The sequence below is a fragment of the Rosa chinensis genome, chromosome 3 (assembly GCF_002994745.2).
Source record: "Rosa chinensis cultivar Old Blush chromosome 3, RchiOBHm-V2, whole genome shotgun sequence".
In the NCBI taxonomy this organism is placed as follows: domain Eukaryota; kingdom Viridiplantae; phylum Streptophyta; class Magnoliopsida; order Rosales; family Rosaceae; genus Rosa; species Rosa chinensis.
Genome location: NC_037090.1, coordinates 46558691 through 46578441, shown reverse-complemented (window position 1 = coordinate 46578441; position 19751 = coordinate 46558691). Strand labels below are relative to the sequence as shown.

Here is a 19751-nt window from a genome sequence, read left to right as displayed (position 1 = left end):
TTCTCATCACACCTTCTAACGAAGACCCATTAGTCAATATGTTTTATGTTAGGAGGTGTTGGCATCATTGGCTCAAAAAACCTTCCTCTTCGTTAGAGAATCCAACGTTACCTGGATCGCATCTTTCCATTTATGCCAAATTTCTCTATGTTAACTTTCATTCATCAACGGAGTGTGGTTCGATATCATCAGACTCAACAAAATCATGCGCAACAAAATGCGCAACTACATCATCAATTATGATGGAGTTTCTATCCCACGTATCATGTATACTAGTGTAATTTTCATAGAGCTCTATATTATCAGGAATAGGTTCTGACGTTGAAGCATCTCTCAAATATAACCATAACCCGGAAGATTCTCATGAGACGGATTTTGAGTCTTGATGATCAAAGGATTGGAATGTGCCAAAGTATCCTTCGAACCCACGGGCCTCCCATGCATCCTAGCTCAGGTCATGGCCCATAACGTCATAGTGCCACTCTTTTTGGCGTTGGTGCCCTGCCTACCTCCGTGTTGGGTGGCGCTACGTCCTTTTGTAGAGACGTCCTTCCTTGCAGGCATATTTGCAACAAATGTGTGTGATCTCGTCACTTTAACAGGGATCGAGATGAGACATAGTGGGAACAGGCCAGGATAATTCTTGTTGTTCCTGCTAAATATTCGTGTTCTTATCTCCCCTAATGATGGGAAGACTGTCTCATCAAAGTGACATCAGCAAATCTTGCAGTGAGGAGATCGCCTTGCAAGGGCATTAAGTGGCGGACGATTGGAGTCTCAAATCCAATGTAATTGCCCATTCGTCTGTAAGGACCAATCATAGTGTCCTATGGCGGCGCAATTGGCATATAAATGGCACACTCAAATATGCGAAGTACAATATTTGTTCCAGTCACTAGCTGTAACGCAGAGGTAGATTGAGTGGCAGTAGGTCATAGACGAATTAGCATAGCTGCATGCGATATTGCATCACCCTAAGCAGATATAAGGAGATTGGTGCGCATTACCAATGTCTAGACTACCATCGTAGTCCTTTCCGCGAGACCAATTGGGTGTGTTCATAGGAATATGATATCCAACATCAGTCCTAATGCAACAACCATCGAAATTAAAGTCTTTGATGTAAACTCTCTAGCATTGTCAAATCCAATTGACTGAATAGGATGATTTGGGGAGTGTAGCATAAGCAGCATTACAAGTGGACAATGGCACAACACGTGACCAGCATGTTTGCGTGTCAACCAATCATCATGAGATATTTAAACGTTCGCAAGTTGGTTGAATCAGTCCACAGAATCCCCATGGATTCTATGTAAGAACAGAATAAGTATTTTCATATCCTTTGCAGAGGATGGTCTTAGTCCTAATTTCCCTAAGGAACGGGCTTTATAAAATGAGCAAGAGGCTTTAGAAGCAACCAAGGAGAATTCTGGTTGGGCCTGAGCGTCTAAAACGCTATTTGAAGCAAGTTGGTGATTGCAGCATCACCTAGGGCGCCATCACCATGATGGATGCCATCCATGGCGTCATGGATAGGGACTGCGCTAGCCCTAGGCTGGTGGTGGATAGAGGCAGTGCCCTAGGTACCAGCGTCGGTCACACTTAGTCTAGAAATCAATTTTTGATTCATGCTTTGTTTCACTCAAAAAAAATGATGTCCATGTGAAGTCTTTAGTAGAAGAATCATCATATCATGACTAGGATGACCTATCCTGTCATGACAAAGCCAATATGTGTCTAAATCTAAGAGATCTTCTCTCATAACTTTTATTGGATTAATAGCTAGAATAGTGACATAGAGTCCACTAGAGAGACATATAAACTTCTCTAAGATGCGCTTTTGTTCGCAATCATTAGAGGTATTGCAAAGGAACTCATTTCCGTTCTCAACATGCATTTTCGCATAGAATCCGTTGGCTATTCATAGGGTATGATTTGCCCTAAGAGCGTAAAGAGTTTCTGTGACAGTAATCAAGGTGCCATTTGGCAAGGGAGAACTTGGGCTATTCCATGGCCTTGAATCAATACTGATGGCCCAGCCATCATAGTCACAAAGTCATATGCTCAGAATCAAAATGGAGTCATAACGAAAAGAACTCGAAATTTTATTCATAAGCCAATGGAGTTACATCATTGTCTCTTTGACCAAAGAAAATCTAATCCAAAATGCTAGGTAATGCAAAACAATGGTAGTCGTCTAACTTCTTTAAGTAGTTCCAAAATAAATCTGACCAGGTGAGTAGAGAGATGATAGTGGAGCAAGGCTCGCTTAAGTACCACTAATCTCATAACCTTCCTAGACATCACACTTACTTTGGGCTAGTCTACTTTGAAGAAAGACTAAACCATTGATATTTACTACAAAGTATATGGCAATTGCCTATTACATCTCTTGGGAAAATAAAGACTTAAACAAAATTGGCGATCTATTGATCCCAGCCAGATTTGTAGTCTTCAACCCTTCACTCTAGATCATCTTCTTGATTTTCTTGTTCCATATCGTGAGCTTTTCTTGCTTCACAATATACTTTGTAGGCGGTGACAATTTCTTAACGAGCTCTACAAATGTGTGCCCAATGACCAGATACTCCACATCAAGAACATACATCTCTTTGCTCAGACTCCATTGATTAAGGCGCTTTGAAAGTGTCATCTAGATGGCTCTTAGTGTTGGTGGTGCCACCAACATGGCTAGAGGCGTTGCCTCCCTCTCTCTTTCCATGTTTACCTCTTCGGTTCTGTGTTCGCCTATTTTGGCGGTTACCTTCCCAAGTAGAGCAATTATATGGACCAGAATGTCCAGAAGTATCCCTAAGATTAGGGTTTCGCTCTTGGCGCCCTCTCTTAGAGGCGCGACTATAATTGGATTCCGGAATATGCTCTGTTTATATGGATCTCGAATTATAGTTCTTCACAAGGATGTTGTCATGCTTTTCAGCGACATTCATAGCTCCAATAAGCTCATGAAACCTTGTGATCCGTCCTGCAGTAACATCGATTCGATAGTTCTTAGCAACCATCAATGCAGAGACGAGGAATGTAGAGAGAGTCTTCTCAATCAACATCGCATTTGTGATCTCTTTACCACATAATTCCATTAAAGATTTAATGCAAAGTGCTTATGAGTTGTAGTCAAGAACTGACTTGAAATCACAGAAGCGTAGGCTATGCCATCTCACTTCTAGGTCAGGAAGTAAGGAGTCACGGACGTTGCCAAATCTTTCTTCGAGTGAGACCCATAGCCTTCTGGGGTCTTCTTCATTCATACACTCGTACTGGAGCGAATCATCCATATGACGAGTCATTAGCATGATGGCTTTAGCCTTATTTGCCTCTAAGGCTGCTCTCTATTTGCTTCCAAAGCTTGAGCTTGCTCAGCAGTTAGCACGTCCTGGTTAGGCTCGAGAATCGTATCCAGGATTCCATCGCCTTGATATGCTGGCCGACATCACGAACCCACCTGTGATATTCAGAGCTAGTTGTTCCCAATGGAGCAAAGTCCAATTTGTTCAGGTTACTCATCCTGAAAGAGAACAAGAAATTAGGGTTAGTTTCGGAGCGTGAAAGGCTACCACAAAAACATATAAAATTTCTAAGCGTAATCGCTTCCAAAAAATTAGGAATTTCTGAGCGTAATCACTTCTAAGAAATTCAATTCCAAGAGGTATTGGATTAGATCGAAAGAATGATGTTTGCAGTCGATCGTTTTATCTCAACAAACTCTAAGTTTGGAGGACTCTACAAGCTCCAAGCTTGGAGTGAGCACGAACCCCCACAGTTCGACTTAATTTGGTCTCCCCTATGATAAAGAAAGGGGGGTAGAAGAAGGGAGGTTGCAAGTCCCTGAAAAATAAGAAAAATTAGATGTAAAAACTCTAAAAACGGGAACTTAAAAAAAAAAAAAAAAAAAAAAAAAAAAAAAAAAAAAAAACCTAGAAATAGGTCGCAGGAAAATTTGGCCGGAAAAGTCGCCGGCGGTGATTGACCGGGTGCTTATGTGGCTGCTGACTGTGTTGCTGACGTGGCTGTGGGCCCTTTGCTGAAGTGGCTGTGGGGGTCTGTGGGTCTGCGTCATTGGGCTTATGGCTTGGTCTTGGGCTTCTGGGCTTCTTTTCCTTTCCTTTTTTTTTTCTCTTTTTTTTCTTTCATTTTGCCGGCTTTTCTGTTGGCTAGTTTTGCAACTTTGAGACCGGTTTTTGGAGTTGTTCTTCTGGTTCCTAGATCTTGGTATCGAAGAGCTGCTGATGGAAAAATTTGGTAGCAATCGGAGGTCCAGAAGGTGGTGAACCAATGCAGGAATCCCCTTTTGTTCTTCTTGGAGGGCTAGTTCGATACTTCCGGTGGTCGGTTCGGTGGTTTTTTGGTCGATTCCTGTAGTTCCGCTGCCGATTCTAGAATCCTGGGATTGAGGGTTTCAATATATGTGGCGGTGGTGGCTAGAGTTTGAAGGCTACGAATTTAGGGTTTCAGGGTTAGGGCTTCGTGTTGATAACGTGTTGAAGGAAAACCGAAATTGGGAAAAAATTGAGTTGTACTTTCATTGATAATAGGGGTCTCTTTATATAGAGGATTACAAGGCATCGAATCAGAGTTCTACAAGGAAACATAATATTACAATTGATTGGATATCTCCAAGATTCTCCGATATTATCTCTAATTCTAACTCTATTACCACTAAGTCAAGTAATCTAGAGTTTGGGTCAGACACATATTCTGCATTTACTTGAACACTAATAGAATTATACTCAACTTCTGTTAATATGGATCCATTTGTGGAAAACAAAAGAACTCAAATTAAAAAAATAACTCTTTACCACCATTAGATCTAGTTTAAAGCATAGTTGAACATAATTTCTTTTGTTTCGTTGCCGATCAGGTTAACACCTTCTGCATAATGAGTCAGGTTCACATAAAGACTTGAAATTGGCTTTGGCGGCTAGAAGAACCAATGGTACGATGCCAATTCTAATCTTATAGATTTGATGATGGATTGGTAGAAGCGATGCACTAAAGTGTGTGAGGCGCTAGGGTTCCAGTGGGAGCCATAATAATGACATTTTTAATCCATCTAAGAACAAACCCATGGTAGTTGGTCCTTTTCGCCTCACTAATTCGATAGCTTATCCTCACTTTGACCCGAAGGTCAACGCTAAGATGACTCGATTGATATTCTACTTTGGTTTTGCCTAAAATTGTATGTGACTTTATATTAATCATTTAGCTCAAAATCATTTTATCGTAATGCATTTGAGTGCTTATACAGTTGAATTGTTGTTAATTGATTTAAGAGATTAGGCTTATTTAGTCCGATGATTCGCAAGTTTTTTTTGTTTCCGGTATAACATAGTTTAAGTAAAAAATATACATGTTTCTTTTGAGTTTTCGTCTTTTCGAGGTATGAATCTACCCTGCTTCAAGGGATTTTTTATTTTATTTTTTATTTGTTTAAGGAAAAAGTCAGGCCATATATCAACAAAAACACTTAATTTTCCAAGAATATGTTGCTTATCTATCACTAACAGCTTCCCTATATTTTGATTTTTCTCCACTTTAGGGAAAAAAAGCCTCTTTTGCTCCAACAGATTCTCTATAAATTTCCCTATTGTAGGGAAAGTGAGGAAAGAGAAAACCAAATTCCTTATATTTACAGCAAAAAAAGAAAAATATGGAGATTTTAGAGATTGCTGTAAAATAGAGAATTTGTTAGAGTTGGAGAAGAAAAAGATGCTAAAGGTTTAACTTTTGCTTTCCTATATTATACTGAAATTATAAGGAAGCTGTTGGAGTTGCTCTTAGAGCAAGTTCACCCATTGGGTCACCAGGTCACCTACTATTCACTGCTTTTTAGTGTATATTTTCATTCTCTGGGTGACCCAACGCACGAAATACACTGTGTAGGTCACCATGGTGACCCAAAAAGTGATCCAAGGTGACCCAGGGCATGAAATATACTGTGCTAGTGACCCAGAGAATGAAAATACACTAAAAAAAGTGAATAGTAGGTGACCTGGTGAGCCAACGGTGAACTTGCTCTTAAACAAGCAAATGAAAAACAAAGAGATGTATAGAGCAAGATGGAGCGCTTCAATATGATTCATTAAATATTTGTTCCACACTCCCTCCATGACAGAATTCAAAAGTAACCGCTTGGATGTGCTGCACTTATATTATTAATTTACACGATCACAGCAGCAGCATGGCTAGCTTCAGAGACAGAAAACACAAGTAGATTGCGATTAGGCCACTCCCCATATAACGATCCAGCTTCATATTCTTGTTTGGCAACATGACAAGCGCCCAGAGCAACCCCACCATCAGAAACGCCACCGTCTCGTACAGAGAATGGTCGATAACAATGACGTATGAGGATGGATACTCCTTCCAAGATGACAAAACCAGTGAGAACCCCAATCCCACCAGTGTATTGAACATCGGCCCGGCGTAGCAGCCCGTAATAGCAATCTGGGCTCCGTCTGCCCCACCGTTAACCGCCATGGCCACATTAGCTATCAAATCTCCGAGAGAGTTACCCCAAGCCAGAATAGTAAGTCCCAGAATGGAAGGACTAATCCCCAATATATTCCCATACGACTCTAACAAACACACCAGTTCTTCAGCAGTGAGGTAAGTCCAGGCCACACTCATCACAAACCCTCCCACAAGCCATGGGAACAAGTACTTGTTATTGTTTGGTGGGCCTGACTTTTTCGTGCTCAAATAAGCAAGATTACCAAAAACCAAACCAGTAATAGCTGCTGTTATGTAAGCCACTAATTTAGTTCTGGAACCCACGTTTTCAGCCTGTGTGTTGAAAAGGGCAGCGAGTGACATTGGTGCCAAAGTCACAGAAATAACTGCAAATGGCTTGGACCAATTTTCCTCGCTCACAACCGGTATGGTCAATCTTCTAGGCAACGACAGAGGCAGCTCCAACAGATACCCCAAATAACCAAAAGACGAATATAGTTTCTGTTCTTGAGCATCGACACCATCTTTATCATCATCATCTTGAACAGAAACAACTATTTTTTCTTCGTCGATATGCCTCAACAAAGGACTAGTGCTAGTGTCTCCGAGAACCAATAATTGGTCTCTTTCTCTCTCTAATTTCCTTACGTTGTTCATGTGTGTGGCTGAGACTGAACCGACATAGACAAAGTAAATAGCAACAAAAGCAATGGAACCCCACAAATTGATTATTCCGATGGCTATGATCGCAAGAAGAGAGGAGAGGGAGAATAAGAAAAAGATGACATCCCTTATGAAGCTGGACTTATCAACCGACACTTTTTGATGGCTAATTAGTATGCTAATAAGACCTACCACAATAGTAGACACAAAGAAGGCTCCCCCCAACACACTGTTTAGGCCGACATCACCATCACCTGATCCCGTGAAAGAAACGATGCTCGAAAAGACATCCGGGGCGCCATTTCCGAGCGAAAGGAGGGTTACTCCGGCAATGGTGGGAGAGAGCTTCAAGATTTTGGACAAGCTCTCTAAGGAGGAGCAGAAGTAATTGGCAGCTGTGTTCCCCAAGAGGTAGAACAAAACAAGAAGCCAAAGTAGAATTGCAACATGGGCTATTATTGGGAACTGGCCAAAGTTGCAATAAAAGATTTGGAGATAGTTTAAGTAACCATCAGGCCTGCAACCTATTTGGGTTTTGACATACAAACACTTGGTTTCAAAATCTGGGTGTTCATGGAGTTTACTGCAGCCATCATCAGCTATGGTGGCATGAAGAATAGTGGACTGGTTTGGTAAGGTTGAACTGTGATGATTGGGATGGAGATGATTAGTAGTTGTAAGACAGAGACATGAGAAGAGAAAGAGAAAGGATATGTTGAGGAATAATAGAGCGAGTTTCTTGAGTGTAGAACTGGAGGTTGAGCCAGCCATTCACAAGATAGAGAGGTTAGGTGCTGCAGAGAAAGTCTCGTTTGGAGATGTGTAGACGTTGAAAGCAGATAATTAAGAAATAGTCCATGATTTTGAGAATTTCAGGCGGGGAATCTTGTTATCCCATGGGGAGTAACTAACGTGTGGTGTTTCAGTGTTTGGTATTTGCTGAGATATAAATAAATAAAATATTAAGAAAAAATTGAAATCACGAGACAGTAACTTTTTTATTTTACTTCTAATCAGAACCCAAAAAAAAACACTTTTTTTTTTCACTTTTTTTTAGTCAAGATAAATTCATTCAATAAACTATAACCACAACCTGCTGCAATCATAGCACCCACTAAGGAATTAAATCTACAAACAAGCATCCATAAGCCTAAATTAATCATCCTTACTCCGAAAAGGAAAGACTAATATTTGTCCAAGTGCTCTTGGCCATCTTCTTTAGATCAAGATTCTTATGGGTTTAGAAGGTTGTTAGGCAATTTGCTATTGTTAGAGCAACTTCACCGGTTGCTTTTTGACTGGTCACCAGTTAGGAAAAGCTGATGTGGTGACCATGGAGGAGAAAAACCAGCTTCCACCGGTGGGCTATTGACCGGGCAAAACCCACCCCCTCTTGACTGCAGCTAAGAAAATAGTCAAGTCCATGACTAAATCCATGACCGACCAAGCCCGTCTACTAGCTCGGCCCAGCCCTGAACGTGGGTGCTCACCTGGAGAAGACGACGCGCCGAAGGAGGGAACTGGACGACAACGTGATGACGCGTGGCGCCGCAAAGCATAAAGGCGTGAACCCAGTCGCTTGTAGCGTAGCGACAAGAGGGGGCCGGCCTTACCACGTGGAAGATAGCCGTTGGTCCTATTTGAAATCTGGTCTAACGGTCAATTAATCCCAGCCCTTTGTTTCAATTAAATGGGCGATCCGATGGCAAACAATTAGCATGTATTATATATATATATATATATATATATATATATGTATGTAACGGGTAAGAAAATCAATTCTAAGAAATTCTAAAAGTTTCTCTATAAATACCTATCAATTTTTTTACATCTCACATCCAAAAAATTATACTTCATAGTTTCACCTTCCTCCTCTTCATATAGCTCTCATCATCCAAATTTGTTTATATCCAAAATGGTTGAACAAAGGGGAAACACAAGTCCAGTGGCCGGACAAGAGGGAGATCAAAGTTCAGATGATAATATCGAATCCGGGAGGAGATGGATAGATGAGGAAGATGTTCAATTGTGCAAGTCTCGGAAAGCTGTAGGCCAAGATCCGGCTGTGGGCACAAATCAGGAAAAAAAAAAAAAAAACACGACTTATGGAGGCGCGTGAAGCGACACTTTGTCGCAAATTAGCCCAAGAGCCAATCATCTTCCTCTTTGCAGGGAAGGTGGAAAATTTTGAGGTTGAACTCTTTGAGTGGCATTGTGCATTAAGGCAAGTGAAAAATTGGTGCAAGAGCGGTTCGAATGCGGTTGATGAGGTATGCATTTGTTGATAAATAATTTAATTTGTTGATACATTATAATAAAATATTACTTGATAAATAATGTAGTAATTATAATATCGTTTTAATTGTAGTAATTGCTTTTCGTTATAATTAAAATAATTACTTGATAAATAATGATGTAATTACAACGATGTTTATATTTGTACTTATTGATTTTTATTGTAAAACGGTGAGATACTTTATTATTAAAATTATGACCTTTATAATAGATGAACCTTCATAATAGCGTTTATATTTGTACTAATTGCATTTGTTTTTTTTTTTTAATTACGTAGCAAGAAGAAGCACATAAATTGTGGCATGTCGGGATGAAGAGAAGAGGGAAAAAAAGAAGACACAATTTTCAGAGTTTTGATAGTTACGCTGTTGTGGAGGGTTTTGCACAATTTAAAGACATCTCTAGCCATACATCAAGAGGAAAATCAAATGAAGGAAGTCAACATACGCGCACACTCAACCAATTGCTGAAAATTCTCCCATCAACTTGGACATGGATTTACATGAGGTAATTGCCGGTGAAACTGCAGATCCTAATGTGAGATCTCAAGGAAAGAAAGCTGCGAAAGAAGCAATTCGGAAATAAAAGAAGGCAGCGAAAGATCAAAGTTCTTTGTCAAGCACTGTCGAGAGTATAGCGAACAACCAAATAGAGGCAACCGCGGGCAAGAAAAAACTCGATGAGGAATTCTCCCGAAGTCTCCAAGAGGAAAATCAACGAGAATGTATCCGATTGCAAATGGATATGTGAAAAGAGGCATTCCTATTACAAGAGAAGGAAGAGCGAATTAAAGAGAGGGAAGAGCGTATTATGGAGATTGATACAAGTCAAATGACGCCAACTAAAAAGTGTTATTGGTCAAGAAGGCAAAAGAAGAGAGCGGAGAAAGAAGATCTTGGCGAGCAGACGCCACCTTCTATGGTTGGATACTATCCGCAACCCAATTATGGTGGTGCATTCCCATAACCACCTTATCCCGGTGCATACCCACAACCACATTGCCCCAATGGATTGCCACAACCTCCCTTCACCGGTGGATTCCCACCACCTCCCTTCACCAGTAGATTCCCACAACTCCCTTACCCCAGTGGATACTATCAGCAACCACCTTACCCCAAGGGATATCCTACACGTACAACGACAATTTTCACCTTTCTCTACGGGTGATTCCACCAACCCTAACCCTAATGATGACCCTTCAAACACAAATTGGATTCCTAGAGAGGATGAGGATCATGATTTGAATAATTAGGTTATTATGCATGTTGTGTAGTTGTATTGTACTTATTCCTAGGTTTTCATTTATGTAAGTGACAATTTAATGAAATAAAAGTTGTACTTGAAAATTCCTCTTATTAAAGCACACACCTTATATTCAAAATCATAGCACATAAAAAACATAATACAAACCAAATTAAAATCACACTGACATAAAATACATAGACATTAGCCAAATTAAAAGCACACCAACTTCCCAAAACATAATCCAAGCCAAATTCAAAGCACACAAACATAAAAAAACAAAGATATTAGCCAATTATTCCAAAAAACCTATACCAAATCTAGATCTTCTTGTTGCCTTGAATGTTTCATAAATGCTCTATCAGATCTTCTTAAAGGTTTGAGTGACTGTTTGAACTTCTAATGACATCATATCGATCCATGAATCCATTGAAATAATAACCATCTCTACCAACAGGATCACCGTTATCACTTGTCGGTCCTTCCCAAACTTGGGCCAACCTAGGCCTCATATTGTTATCCTCCTCTTCATCGGACTCCAAATCCTCATCGTTGTCATCTGGTCTTTCATCCTCGATTATCATGTTGTGTAATATAATACAAGTCAGCATGATGTATCAAAGGTCTTCTTTATCCCAGCCACGAGTCGCTCCTCGAACAATACTAAAGCGCGACTGTAAAATGCCGAAACATCTTTCCACATCCTTCATGTACTCCTCTTGAGCCTAGAAAAACTTAAGATCCTTGGGTCGTGTAGGCCTTGGAATTGATTTCACAAAAGTCGCCTATTGCGGATAGATACCATCAGCGAGATAGTAGCCTAAATTGTGAATTATGTTATTCACTTGAAATTGGATCTGAGGGGACTTTGCAAGCACATTAAGGTCGTTGCATGATCCAGGCATTCCAAAGAAGGCATATCATATCCATGTGTCATAAGAAGCGACTGCTTCGAGGATAATAGTGGACACACGTTTTCGACCGCTGTATTCTCCAACCCGACCTGTTGGGCAATTCTTCCATTGCTAGTGCATGCAATCGATGCTTCCAATCATCCTAGGAAAACCTCTTCTCTCAGCTTTGGCGAGAGGTCTTCTAAGGTCGGCCAGAGTAGGAGCCCGGAGGTATTCTGCAGAGTACAGATTAACGATTCCTCTTGTAAATCGTTTCAGAGCCTCGATGGCGGTAGATTTCGTCATCCGACAATACTCACCGCATTGATATGACCCAGCATTATAAGCAAGCATTCTTAAGGAACATGTCAGCTTCTGCTGGGGAAGTAGTTCGACTTTCTTAGCAGCATCTGATTTCTGGACAAAGTACCGGTCATAGCGACAAAGGTCACTGGAGATGCGGTTGAAAACATTGTGACTCATCCTGTACCGTGTCCGGAACTCCTCTTCACTGAAAACATGACGCTCCACAAAGTAATCTTCCACCATGTTTTTCCCTCTTGATTCCCTAAATCGCTCCTCATTCGGTGCACTCCCCGGTCTAGAACCCCCTCGTCGTGTTTGAGAGGAAGCTTCAGCTTCAGCGACTGCTGCTACCACAAGAGCACTAGTCCTACACATCTCTTCATGATCTTCATCTCGAGATTCTAGATACTTAGCCCACAATCTCTTCATTGAAATGAGAGAATGAGAGGAAATGTGTTGGATCTGGAGATATGAAAAAGAAGGAGATTTGTGAATATCAGCTTGTGTGTGAATGGTGTGCTGCCTCTTGCCTATTTATTTACAATCTTCACATAAAACGTGATCAGCTTCATCTTGACTGTCGAAGCCTTGACTTTTCGACCTTGACATTTCTTGACTACGGATGGACTTGCTCTTAGCAGATGGATCATTGGACTTAGACATTGGTGAACCCAGCATAGGGCTACGTGGGCTGCCGCCCACACTACATCATCATATATTATTCTACGGTCGTACATTGGTCAGATGCAATAATATCTATGGCAGTGTTATTTCAGTTTGTGGTGATAATCATAATTTTGATTTTTTATGAATTTTTTTAAGGATTTTTGTTGTTTTGGGTTGTGTGCAATTGTTTTGGATTTAATGTTGATTTTGGTGATGTGGGATTAATAGTTGTCACCGGCGGCTTTTGTCCGCTTTTTTCATTGGAGTTGGTATTGTTGATGGCTTGTTGAAGTTAGCATCTTTACTAGTAGTATTTGCTGTCTTCAATGTAATATTGATGTTTATGTAATGCAATTGATTGAGTAAATGCAATGTCAGTGCAACATAAGCCAATAATTAAAATTTTGATGGCAGTACTAAAGTGGCTGGCGACACAATACATTGTTTCTAGGTATTAAAAATTGCACTTGAACATGGGTCAAGTATCAGACGAGCATCTTTACACTTCTCATAAATTAAAATTAAAACTAATTTTGTAATGAAAATTAGCGGTAAAATTTGTAGCATAAAAATTCAAGTCCCTTGGGTGGTATAAGGTACATACAGAAGATTACATACATATACTACCAAACTTGTAAGACATTATACATAGAATTTCGAATATAAGCGAACTGTTAAGGGTACTTAAATTCTCAATCTATTATATCAAAACAGAGCTTAGCCTCATCCCAGGGACCATGGATCTCAAATTTGAATTCCTGCATCTGTATGAGCCAGTATGGACAGACAACTGATACAATAATCAACAACCCTAAGAACATCACAAAAAGAAATAGGTGCAAGGTATAAACAAGGGCCAAGGTGGCAATCATCAGACCAAAAGAAAACCACATGTGCAAACGGAAGGAATATTTCTTAATACAGTAAGTAACCAATGGAGCGAAAAGGAAAACTTGCAAAGAGAAGTGCATGATTGCAAAAACAAGCAGAGTTGATGGAAGGCGGGATGCAATAAAAACTGAGGCCACAATAGAAGCATTTAAAGAAATGCAACTTGTCAATGTCGGACTGTTTAGAGCACCAAGTGTTCTTACAGTGGATCCAAAGTAGTCATGGAAGAACAGATGGAGCAAAAGTAGTGAAAATGTTACTGCCAAAATGGAGTCTGAGCTAATGGATCTTGTAAGAGTTTGATAGATAGGAGCCAAAAGATACAGGCCAGAGGTGAAAAAGGAAACATTGAGGAGGTAATGCAAGAACAGATTGAGGGATAACATTTCTTGAGTTAAAAGGAGAATAAGAAAACCCAACCCAAGAAGGGTGACATCAAGAAGTAAAAGTGAATTTTCATTAAGAGTTGATCTGAGGGTGTAGATCCAAACCAACCCGATTAGAGCTACAATGCACAAATATTGGGAGATGGACACTGAATCCTGTATCACTTTTAGCAAGTCCCTTTTAACAACATTGGCATTAGTGACCATATCTTCAAGAAAAGATTCATCTGTGTGATTGTCATCAAAACCAGGTTGCATCCCCCCATAAACCACTTTTTTCCATTTAGGTTTTGCGGGAGATGTGCTTTCAGTCATGCTGCTAACCATTGCAACTCAATTGTCTAGCAAAAACGAAAACCGTCTATAGTCACGTGAGATCTAACCTTCACAGGGACTTCCAATGAGTTTCCAGAAGAAATAGGCTTTGCCAACCTGTCCAAGTATATGGAAAATAGATAATGAAGAAACAAAAAATTACTAATAAAGACAATCACTTGACTTCAAAAATAATTTTCCCCCCATCTTTATCCGAAAATAATTACACCAAATATTCATTTCAAAATGTATATCGAGCAGAGAAATTTCAGACATCCCTCAAGACCAATGTGGGTTAGGTGCTCTGTCATAAGGAAAAGAAAAACAAAAATGCAATGTATCATACCTAAAGGCTAAAACTAGCTTTTTTTTTTTTTTCCTCTATCATAAATATATATATATACACACACACACAGACATACACTCAAGCAAGAAATACCAAGCTCTTGAAGAACACACAACCTAACATTAAAAGAAAAAAAAGTTCAAAATTTTCCACCCACAAAATACATAAAATTATAACTACATGAATAAAAACAAACACAGACAAAATAAAAATTAAAAGATAAAAAACTGAGAGAAAGTTGAGCACATATCACAAGTTTGAATTACATATTAACATTACATATTAGAATCGCCAGATACCCATACAGAACTATGTGAACAACCTGGAAATTAGCCTCTACGTTCACAGAAAGATGAACCTGATAACTCAAAAAAGACTCGAGGCTAATGTCAAGAAAAGGAAGAAGTCTATTGACAGAAGACAGAAGGTCCACAGGGTTATTCCTAGCTTCCATAAGCAGGGCCATCACCGGAGCCTTTTGACTTTTGGCATCATAAAAAAAGATCAAACACCTAACTATTCAAGCAAGGCACAATTGCAGTCATATACGTAAACTTATGTACTCAAGAGGATAGATCATACAATGTGATCAACAAGCTCCTGTCCGGATTTTAGTATAGTTTTGCATAAAATGGTGCTTCAAAGATAGAAACGAATAATGTTTTCCATGCATTATATTTTTAAGTGGAATATGAAGACATTAAGCAGCATAATTATAAATATTACTATTAATGTCAGCATTCATGAAAATTGCTTGTTGTCTTCAAGTTATAAAGTTAAGTAATATCCAATGAATGTCGAAACAATTTGGTTGCTTTCTTTGTTGTTTTAACAAAAATAAGAGGACCGTCAGCAAAGCAAACACGAGGTTAGAATTCAAAAACATTTTTAAGTGTTTCTAGTATCAAGTCTTAAATAAACTGGCTCTTTAATTTGTTGGTCCAATGAACTCAATGTACTGTAAATAATACTTCTCTGTGGATGGGACAAGTCTCCCGCTATAAAACGGTTTGTACTCCTCTCAACTTCTATCCAACTGCATCCAGCTGGCTTTTTCAAGTCTCTTATCCTCATAAGCTGTCTTACCTCCATGACCCTATCCCATCTAGCTTCTGATGCATATAAGTTTGACATCACCACATAGTTCCCAATATTATCGACTTCAATTTCAAACAGATGATCTGCCACAATACGGCCCAAGTCCACCATATGATGAGTTCTACAAGCACCCAGCAATGTCCCCCATATGTTGGCATTTGCTTCAATAGGCATCTTGGACACAAAAGAAAATGCATCATCAACACGCCCACCTCTCCCAAGGAGATCCACCACACAAGCATACTGTTCCACGGTTGGTTTGACACCATAAACCGCTTCTATGGTATAAAAGATCTTCAGCCCTTCATTCACAAGGCCAGCATGACTGCAAGCAGATAAAACAGCAGTAATAATAACATTATCAGGCTTTATACCCAACTCAAGCATATGAGAGAAGACCCCAAGTGCTTCCTCTCCCATACCATGCATGGCAAACCCACCAATCATAGCTGTATACATAACCAGATCCTTATGCAGGCTGCACTGAAACAGCTTATAAGCACATACTATGGCACCGCATTTTGCATACATATCTAACAGAGCTCCCGTCAAGTAAACGTCATGAAGAAAAGCTCTCACCACATATCCATGACACTGCCTCAGCAGGTGGACTGAGGATATTTGAGCAGATACAGGAAGGAGGCTCATAATGGTCATTGCATCTGGCTTCATTCCTTGAGCTTGTAACTCATAAAACAGATTAACAGCTTCAGCAGGACAATCATTTTCAGCATAAGCTCGGACCATTAGATTCCAAGAGATGAGATCAGTTTCAGACATGCTGTTAAATACCATTTGTGCATCATCATGCGACCCACAATTTACATATGCTGAAATCATTGAATTGCATGTTGCTCTTTTCTGTGATAAACTCTGAAAGATCTTGAATGCGTAGTCCATGTTACCACATTTGGCGTATGCATCAAGTATCGCATTTCCAATATTAGGCTCAGTATCATCCAACAAAAGCCCAGCCTTAATTGAATAGCTATGAGCTTCTTTAACCTTTTCTACTCTCAATACTGCAGAGCAAAACTGAATTATGGTCAAGATGGTAATATGATCCGGTATCATACATTCCTTAAGCAGCCCATTTAACAGGTTCACAAACTTGGTAGAATAGCCAATACCTGCAAAGGCAACTAGCATGGTATTCCACGATATCAAATCTCTCCAAAACATCATCAAAAATGTCTCATAAGCATCTTTAATTTTATCACATTTCACATAGAAACTAACCATGGCATTTCCAACTGCTGTAGACTCATATAGCCTAGGATGTCGAAGAATGTACCCATGGATCTTTCTCCCCACATGCAAGAGTTTTAAATGTGCACAAGCAGGCAGAATGCTGATAATAGTTACAGAGTCTGGCCCCATCGTCTGTAAAGAGATTAGTTTGTGAAACAAATCCAATGCTTTCAACCACTCACCATTTGATGAATATCCTGCAATAATTGCATTCCATGAAACCAAATCTCTTGATTTCATCCTGTGGAACAAAGATTCCGCTTTTTCTATTCGTCCAAGAAGTAAATAAAAACTTAACAAAGCATTGCACACGGAAACATCTGCTGCTAGTTCACTCCGGTGTAGAACATAACAATGAATCTCTCTCCCTGACCAGTAGGCATTATTATCTAAAGAAGCACAAATGGGCAGAATAGTTGCAATGGTTGCATTATTTGGGTCCATTGGTCCTTTGAGCATCCAACTGAACAACTCATATGCCTTTTTTATCAATCTATTCTCAGAAAACCCAGCAATCATTGCATTCCACGAAACGACATCTTTGTCAATGATGTTATCGAACACAGTATATGCATCATCAGAAACTAGCCCACATTTTGCATACATAGATATCAGAGAATTTCCCACAAGAACATCTGTTTCTAATCCAGACTTAATCACATAAGTGTGCACACTCTTCCCCATATCTAAATCCCCTAAGCGAGCACACACCGGAAGAACAGTAGCAATGGTAACAGAAGTCGGCTTAGCCTTCCCACCTACATGCATTTCATGAAACAACTTTATTACCTCACTATTGTACTTCCGAGATGCAGAAAACCCAGATAAGACAATGTTCCAAATTACAGAATCTGAGTAACACATTTGACCAAAGAGTGTCTTGCAATCATCCAATGCGCCACATTTGGCATACATATTGAGCAGCGCTTTCGAGACAGAGAGGCATGAAAGATCACCATGCTTGACAACATAACCATGAAGTGCTTTTCCGGAATTTATTGCTAAGAGGGCAGCACAGGATTTGAGAAGGGCTGCTAATACCTGGTAATAGGGTTTAAACTGACCAGAACTTTGAGAACTACGAAGTGGAAGAGGCAACACTTCATTATGCCTGTCATCTATGCAGTAGCTCCTTTTAAAATTTCGAGAACTGGGTGACACATGTCTACAAGCAGCTCTTGTACGCTTTAAATATATATTACAAGCATTAAAATTTCTCAGCATTATAGCTGAGTTAAAGAAGTTTTAAGCTTTTCAAATTCCCACTCGGAAACCTCAACCAAAATTGGACAGCCAGTGGAGAGAATTCCACCGAGTACATGTATGGAACCACATTCTTATGTTGCTTTACATCCCCGCTTTTTCTGATTGCAGAGAATTTCAGCCAACAGAGTCCTGCAGTGTCTTCTTCCAAATACTGGTCACTCTGAGTTCTTTGCTCAAAAAAAGATGACTGAAATTGAGGAGGAAAAGGGTTATATCTTAAGACACTTCCGGCCTCCTCCTTAAGAATTATCGCTTCAGTGCACAACTCGTCTTAGTGGCCGTGCTGGACCCTATTTTCAATAAACATGGCATTATTTCTAATTCAAAACCTCTCAGCTTTTAACTAAACCTAGTGGTTGGAACAATTGCATGTTGGCATACGTACAATAGCCAATTACTCACCCTTATGTATTCACCCTTTCTCTCTCTCATTTCTTAAGCTTGTCTTGTCCAAGCCAAACAAAAGAAAAATGCAAAAAAATATATAGCAGTGTGGAATTGTGGCACACCTAAGTAAATCACAAAATCAAGAGAAAAGCCATATGAAAATCAACAAAAATCCATCTGCCTTCTTTGGGAATTTAACATTTTCTTAACAAAAATCGTCAAAAATGGAAACAGATTAAAAAAAAAAACTAAAAGTGGGTTTCATTCAAATCAGAGTTGGGATACATGAAACATCTCTAAATGCAGTTGAAAATGCAGCAAATCTCTAAATGAAAAGAACAAGGATCCACAAAACTTCACACTGCGATTCTTGTCAACCAATCCTATAACCATTATCAGAATAGAGAAATGAAACACAAGCAGTTTTCCTTCAATTTCTTAGCAGAGCATCACAGATTAACTAAGATTCAAGCATTAGTATGCTCTTGAGTTTGAAACTAAATGTAAAACCGGAGAAGAAATAAATTACCATTACCTGATTCCGATTTGGGGGCAGTGTGGCCTATAGGGCTCAACTCTTAAGACACATATCAACAGGGGCTGAGGGCAACAGTAGATTAAACTGAATCAGATTTCCAACTCTACTACAGATAGCCGCCCAACATATGTTATACTCAAAGGGGAACAAAGATCGAAAGAAACAGTACCGTAGGTAGGAGTACAACTTCATCTTCATATGGGCGGGCACCAACACCAACACCAACACCAACATCAAGGGGTTGAAGTCTTTTTGACACGTTCCGGACGGCGTCCACTTTGTGGGTGGGTACTGGGTCGGGCTGTAAATACAGCTCGAGTCCAATTCGTGAACAAGCCAGGTTATCTTTGCTTAAATGTTTCCGATTTATTTTAAATATTTTGTTAATTGTATTTGAGGAGCTTCTATTCATACCTTTAAAGTTGGCATTTGGACCTCCCAACTTAATAGGCCTCCAACTTACTTTTATAAATAATCAATTTGCTATCTATACCTCCCTAATTTTCCCACAACGTCCCTCGTCCAATAAGATCAATAAAAACTTCTCTTTTTTTAGGTTCTATTCATATACCTCCAAAATCGATAGTTGAACCTCATTCAATTTTTGAAGATTTCACAATCCTATTTTACCATTGATACAATTAAGCTGCACAAAAAAAAAATAAATAAAAGATCTCCAGTTGGTAGTCAATATAGTTTTTTTTTTTTCATTAAATCAATTGAATATAAAAGCAAATTAG

At 39.5% G+C, this 19751-nt stretch overlaps 4 protein-coding genes across 5 annotated transcripts; all 4 read right to left on the bottom strand.

Moving 5' to 3' along the window:
- Positions 1 to 6031: 6031 nt before the first annotated feature.
- Positions 6032 to 8041, bottom strand: LOC112191393 (cation/calcium exchanger 1). Its single transcript, XM_024330738.2, has one exon. It carries the CDS (start codon positions 7900 to 7902, stop codon positions 6184 to 6186), a length of 1719 nt encoding a protein of 572 aa, XP_024186506.1. The 5' UTR covers positions 7903 to 8041; the 3' UTR covers positions 6032 to 6183.
- A 3652-nt stretch (positions 8042 to 11693) lies between these two features.
- LOC112194653 lies at positions 11694 to 12296 on the bottom strand. The gene has a single exon (XM_024334870.1). The coding sequence runs from the start codon at positions 12294 to 12296 to the stop codon at positions 11694 to 11696; it is 603 nt and encodes a 200-aa protein (XP_024190638.1).
- Positions 12297 to 13044: 748 nt separating this feature from the next.
- Positions 13045 to 19252, bottom strand: LOC112193022 (phosphatidylinositol N-acetylglucosaminyltransferase subunit C). The gene is made up of 3 exons (XM_024333025.2): positions 19181 to 19252; positions 19009 to 19073; positions 13045 to 14242 (listed from the first exon to the last, which is right to left on the bottom strand). The coding sequence occupies exon 3, from the start codon at positions 14135 to 14137 to the stop codon at positions 13226 to 13228; it is 912 nt and encodes a 303-aa protein (XP_024188793.1). The 5' UTR covers positions 14138 to 14242; positions 19009 to 19073; positions 19181 to 19252; the 3' UTR covers positions 13045 to 13225.
- Positions 14251 to 19250, bottom strand: LOC112193021 (putative pentatricopeptide repeat-containing protein At5g08490). 2 transcript variants are annotated; one of them, XM_024333023.2, is made up of 3 exons: positions 19181 to 19250; positions 19009 to 19073; positions 14251 to 18376 (listed from the first exon to the last, which is right to left on the bottom strand). In XM_024333023.2, exon 3 carries the CDS (start codon positions 18042 to 18044, stop codon positions 15360 to 15362), a length of 2685 nt encoding a protein of 894 aa, XP_024188791.1. In that variant the 5' UTR covers positions 18045 to 18376; positions 19009 to 19073; positions 19181 to 19250; the 3' UTR covers positions 14251 to 15359. The 2 variants fall into 2 exon arrangements, with proteins under 2 accessions (XP_024188791.1, XP_024188792.1); XM_024333024.2 differs by lacking the exons at positions 19009 to 19073; positions 19181 to 19250 and adding an exon at positions 18489 to 19002.
- Positions 19253 to 19751: the final 499 nt, after the last annotated feature.

Bases quoted from the DNA above. Each gene is read 5' to 3' on its own strand.
- LOC112191393 (XM_024330738.2), bottom strand. From the start codon at position 7,902: ATGGCTGGCTCAACCTCCAGTTCTACACTCAAGAAACTCGCTCTATTA.
- LOC112194653 (XM_024334870.1), bottom strand. From the start codon at position 12,296: ATGAAGAGATTGTGGGCTAAGTATCTAGAATCTCGAGATGAAGATCAT.
- LOC112193022 (XM_024333025.2), bottom strand. From the start codon at position 14,137: ATGGTTAGCAGCATGACTGAAAGCACATCTCCCGCAAAACCTAAATGG.
- LOC112193021 (XM_024333023.2), bottom strand. From the start codon at position 18,044: ATGCTGAGAAATTTTAATGCTTGTAATATATATTTAAAGCGTACAAGA.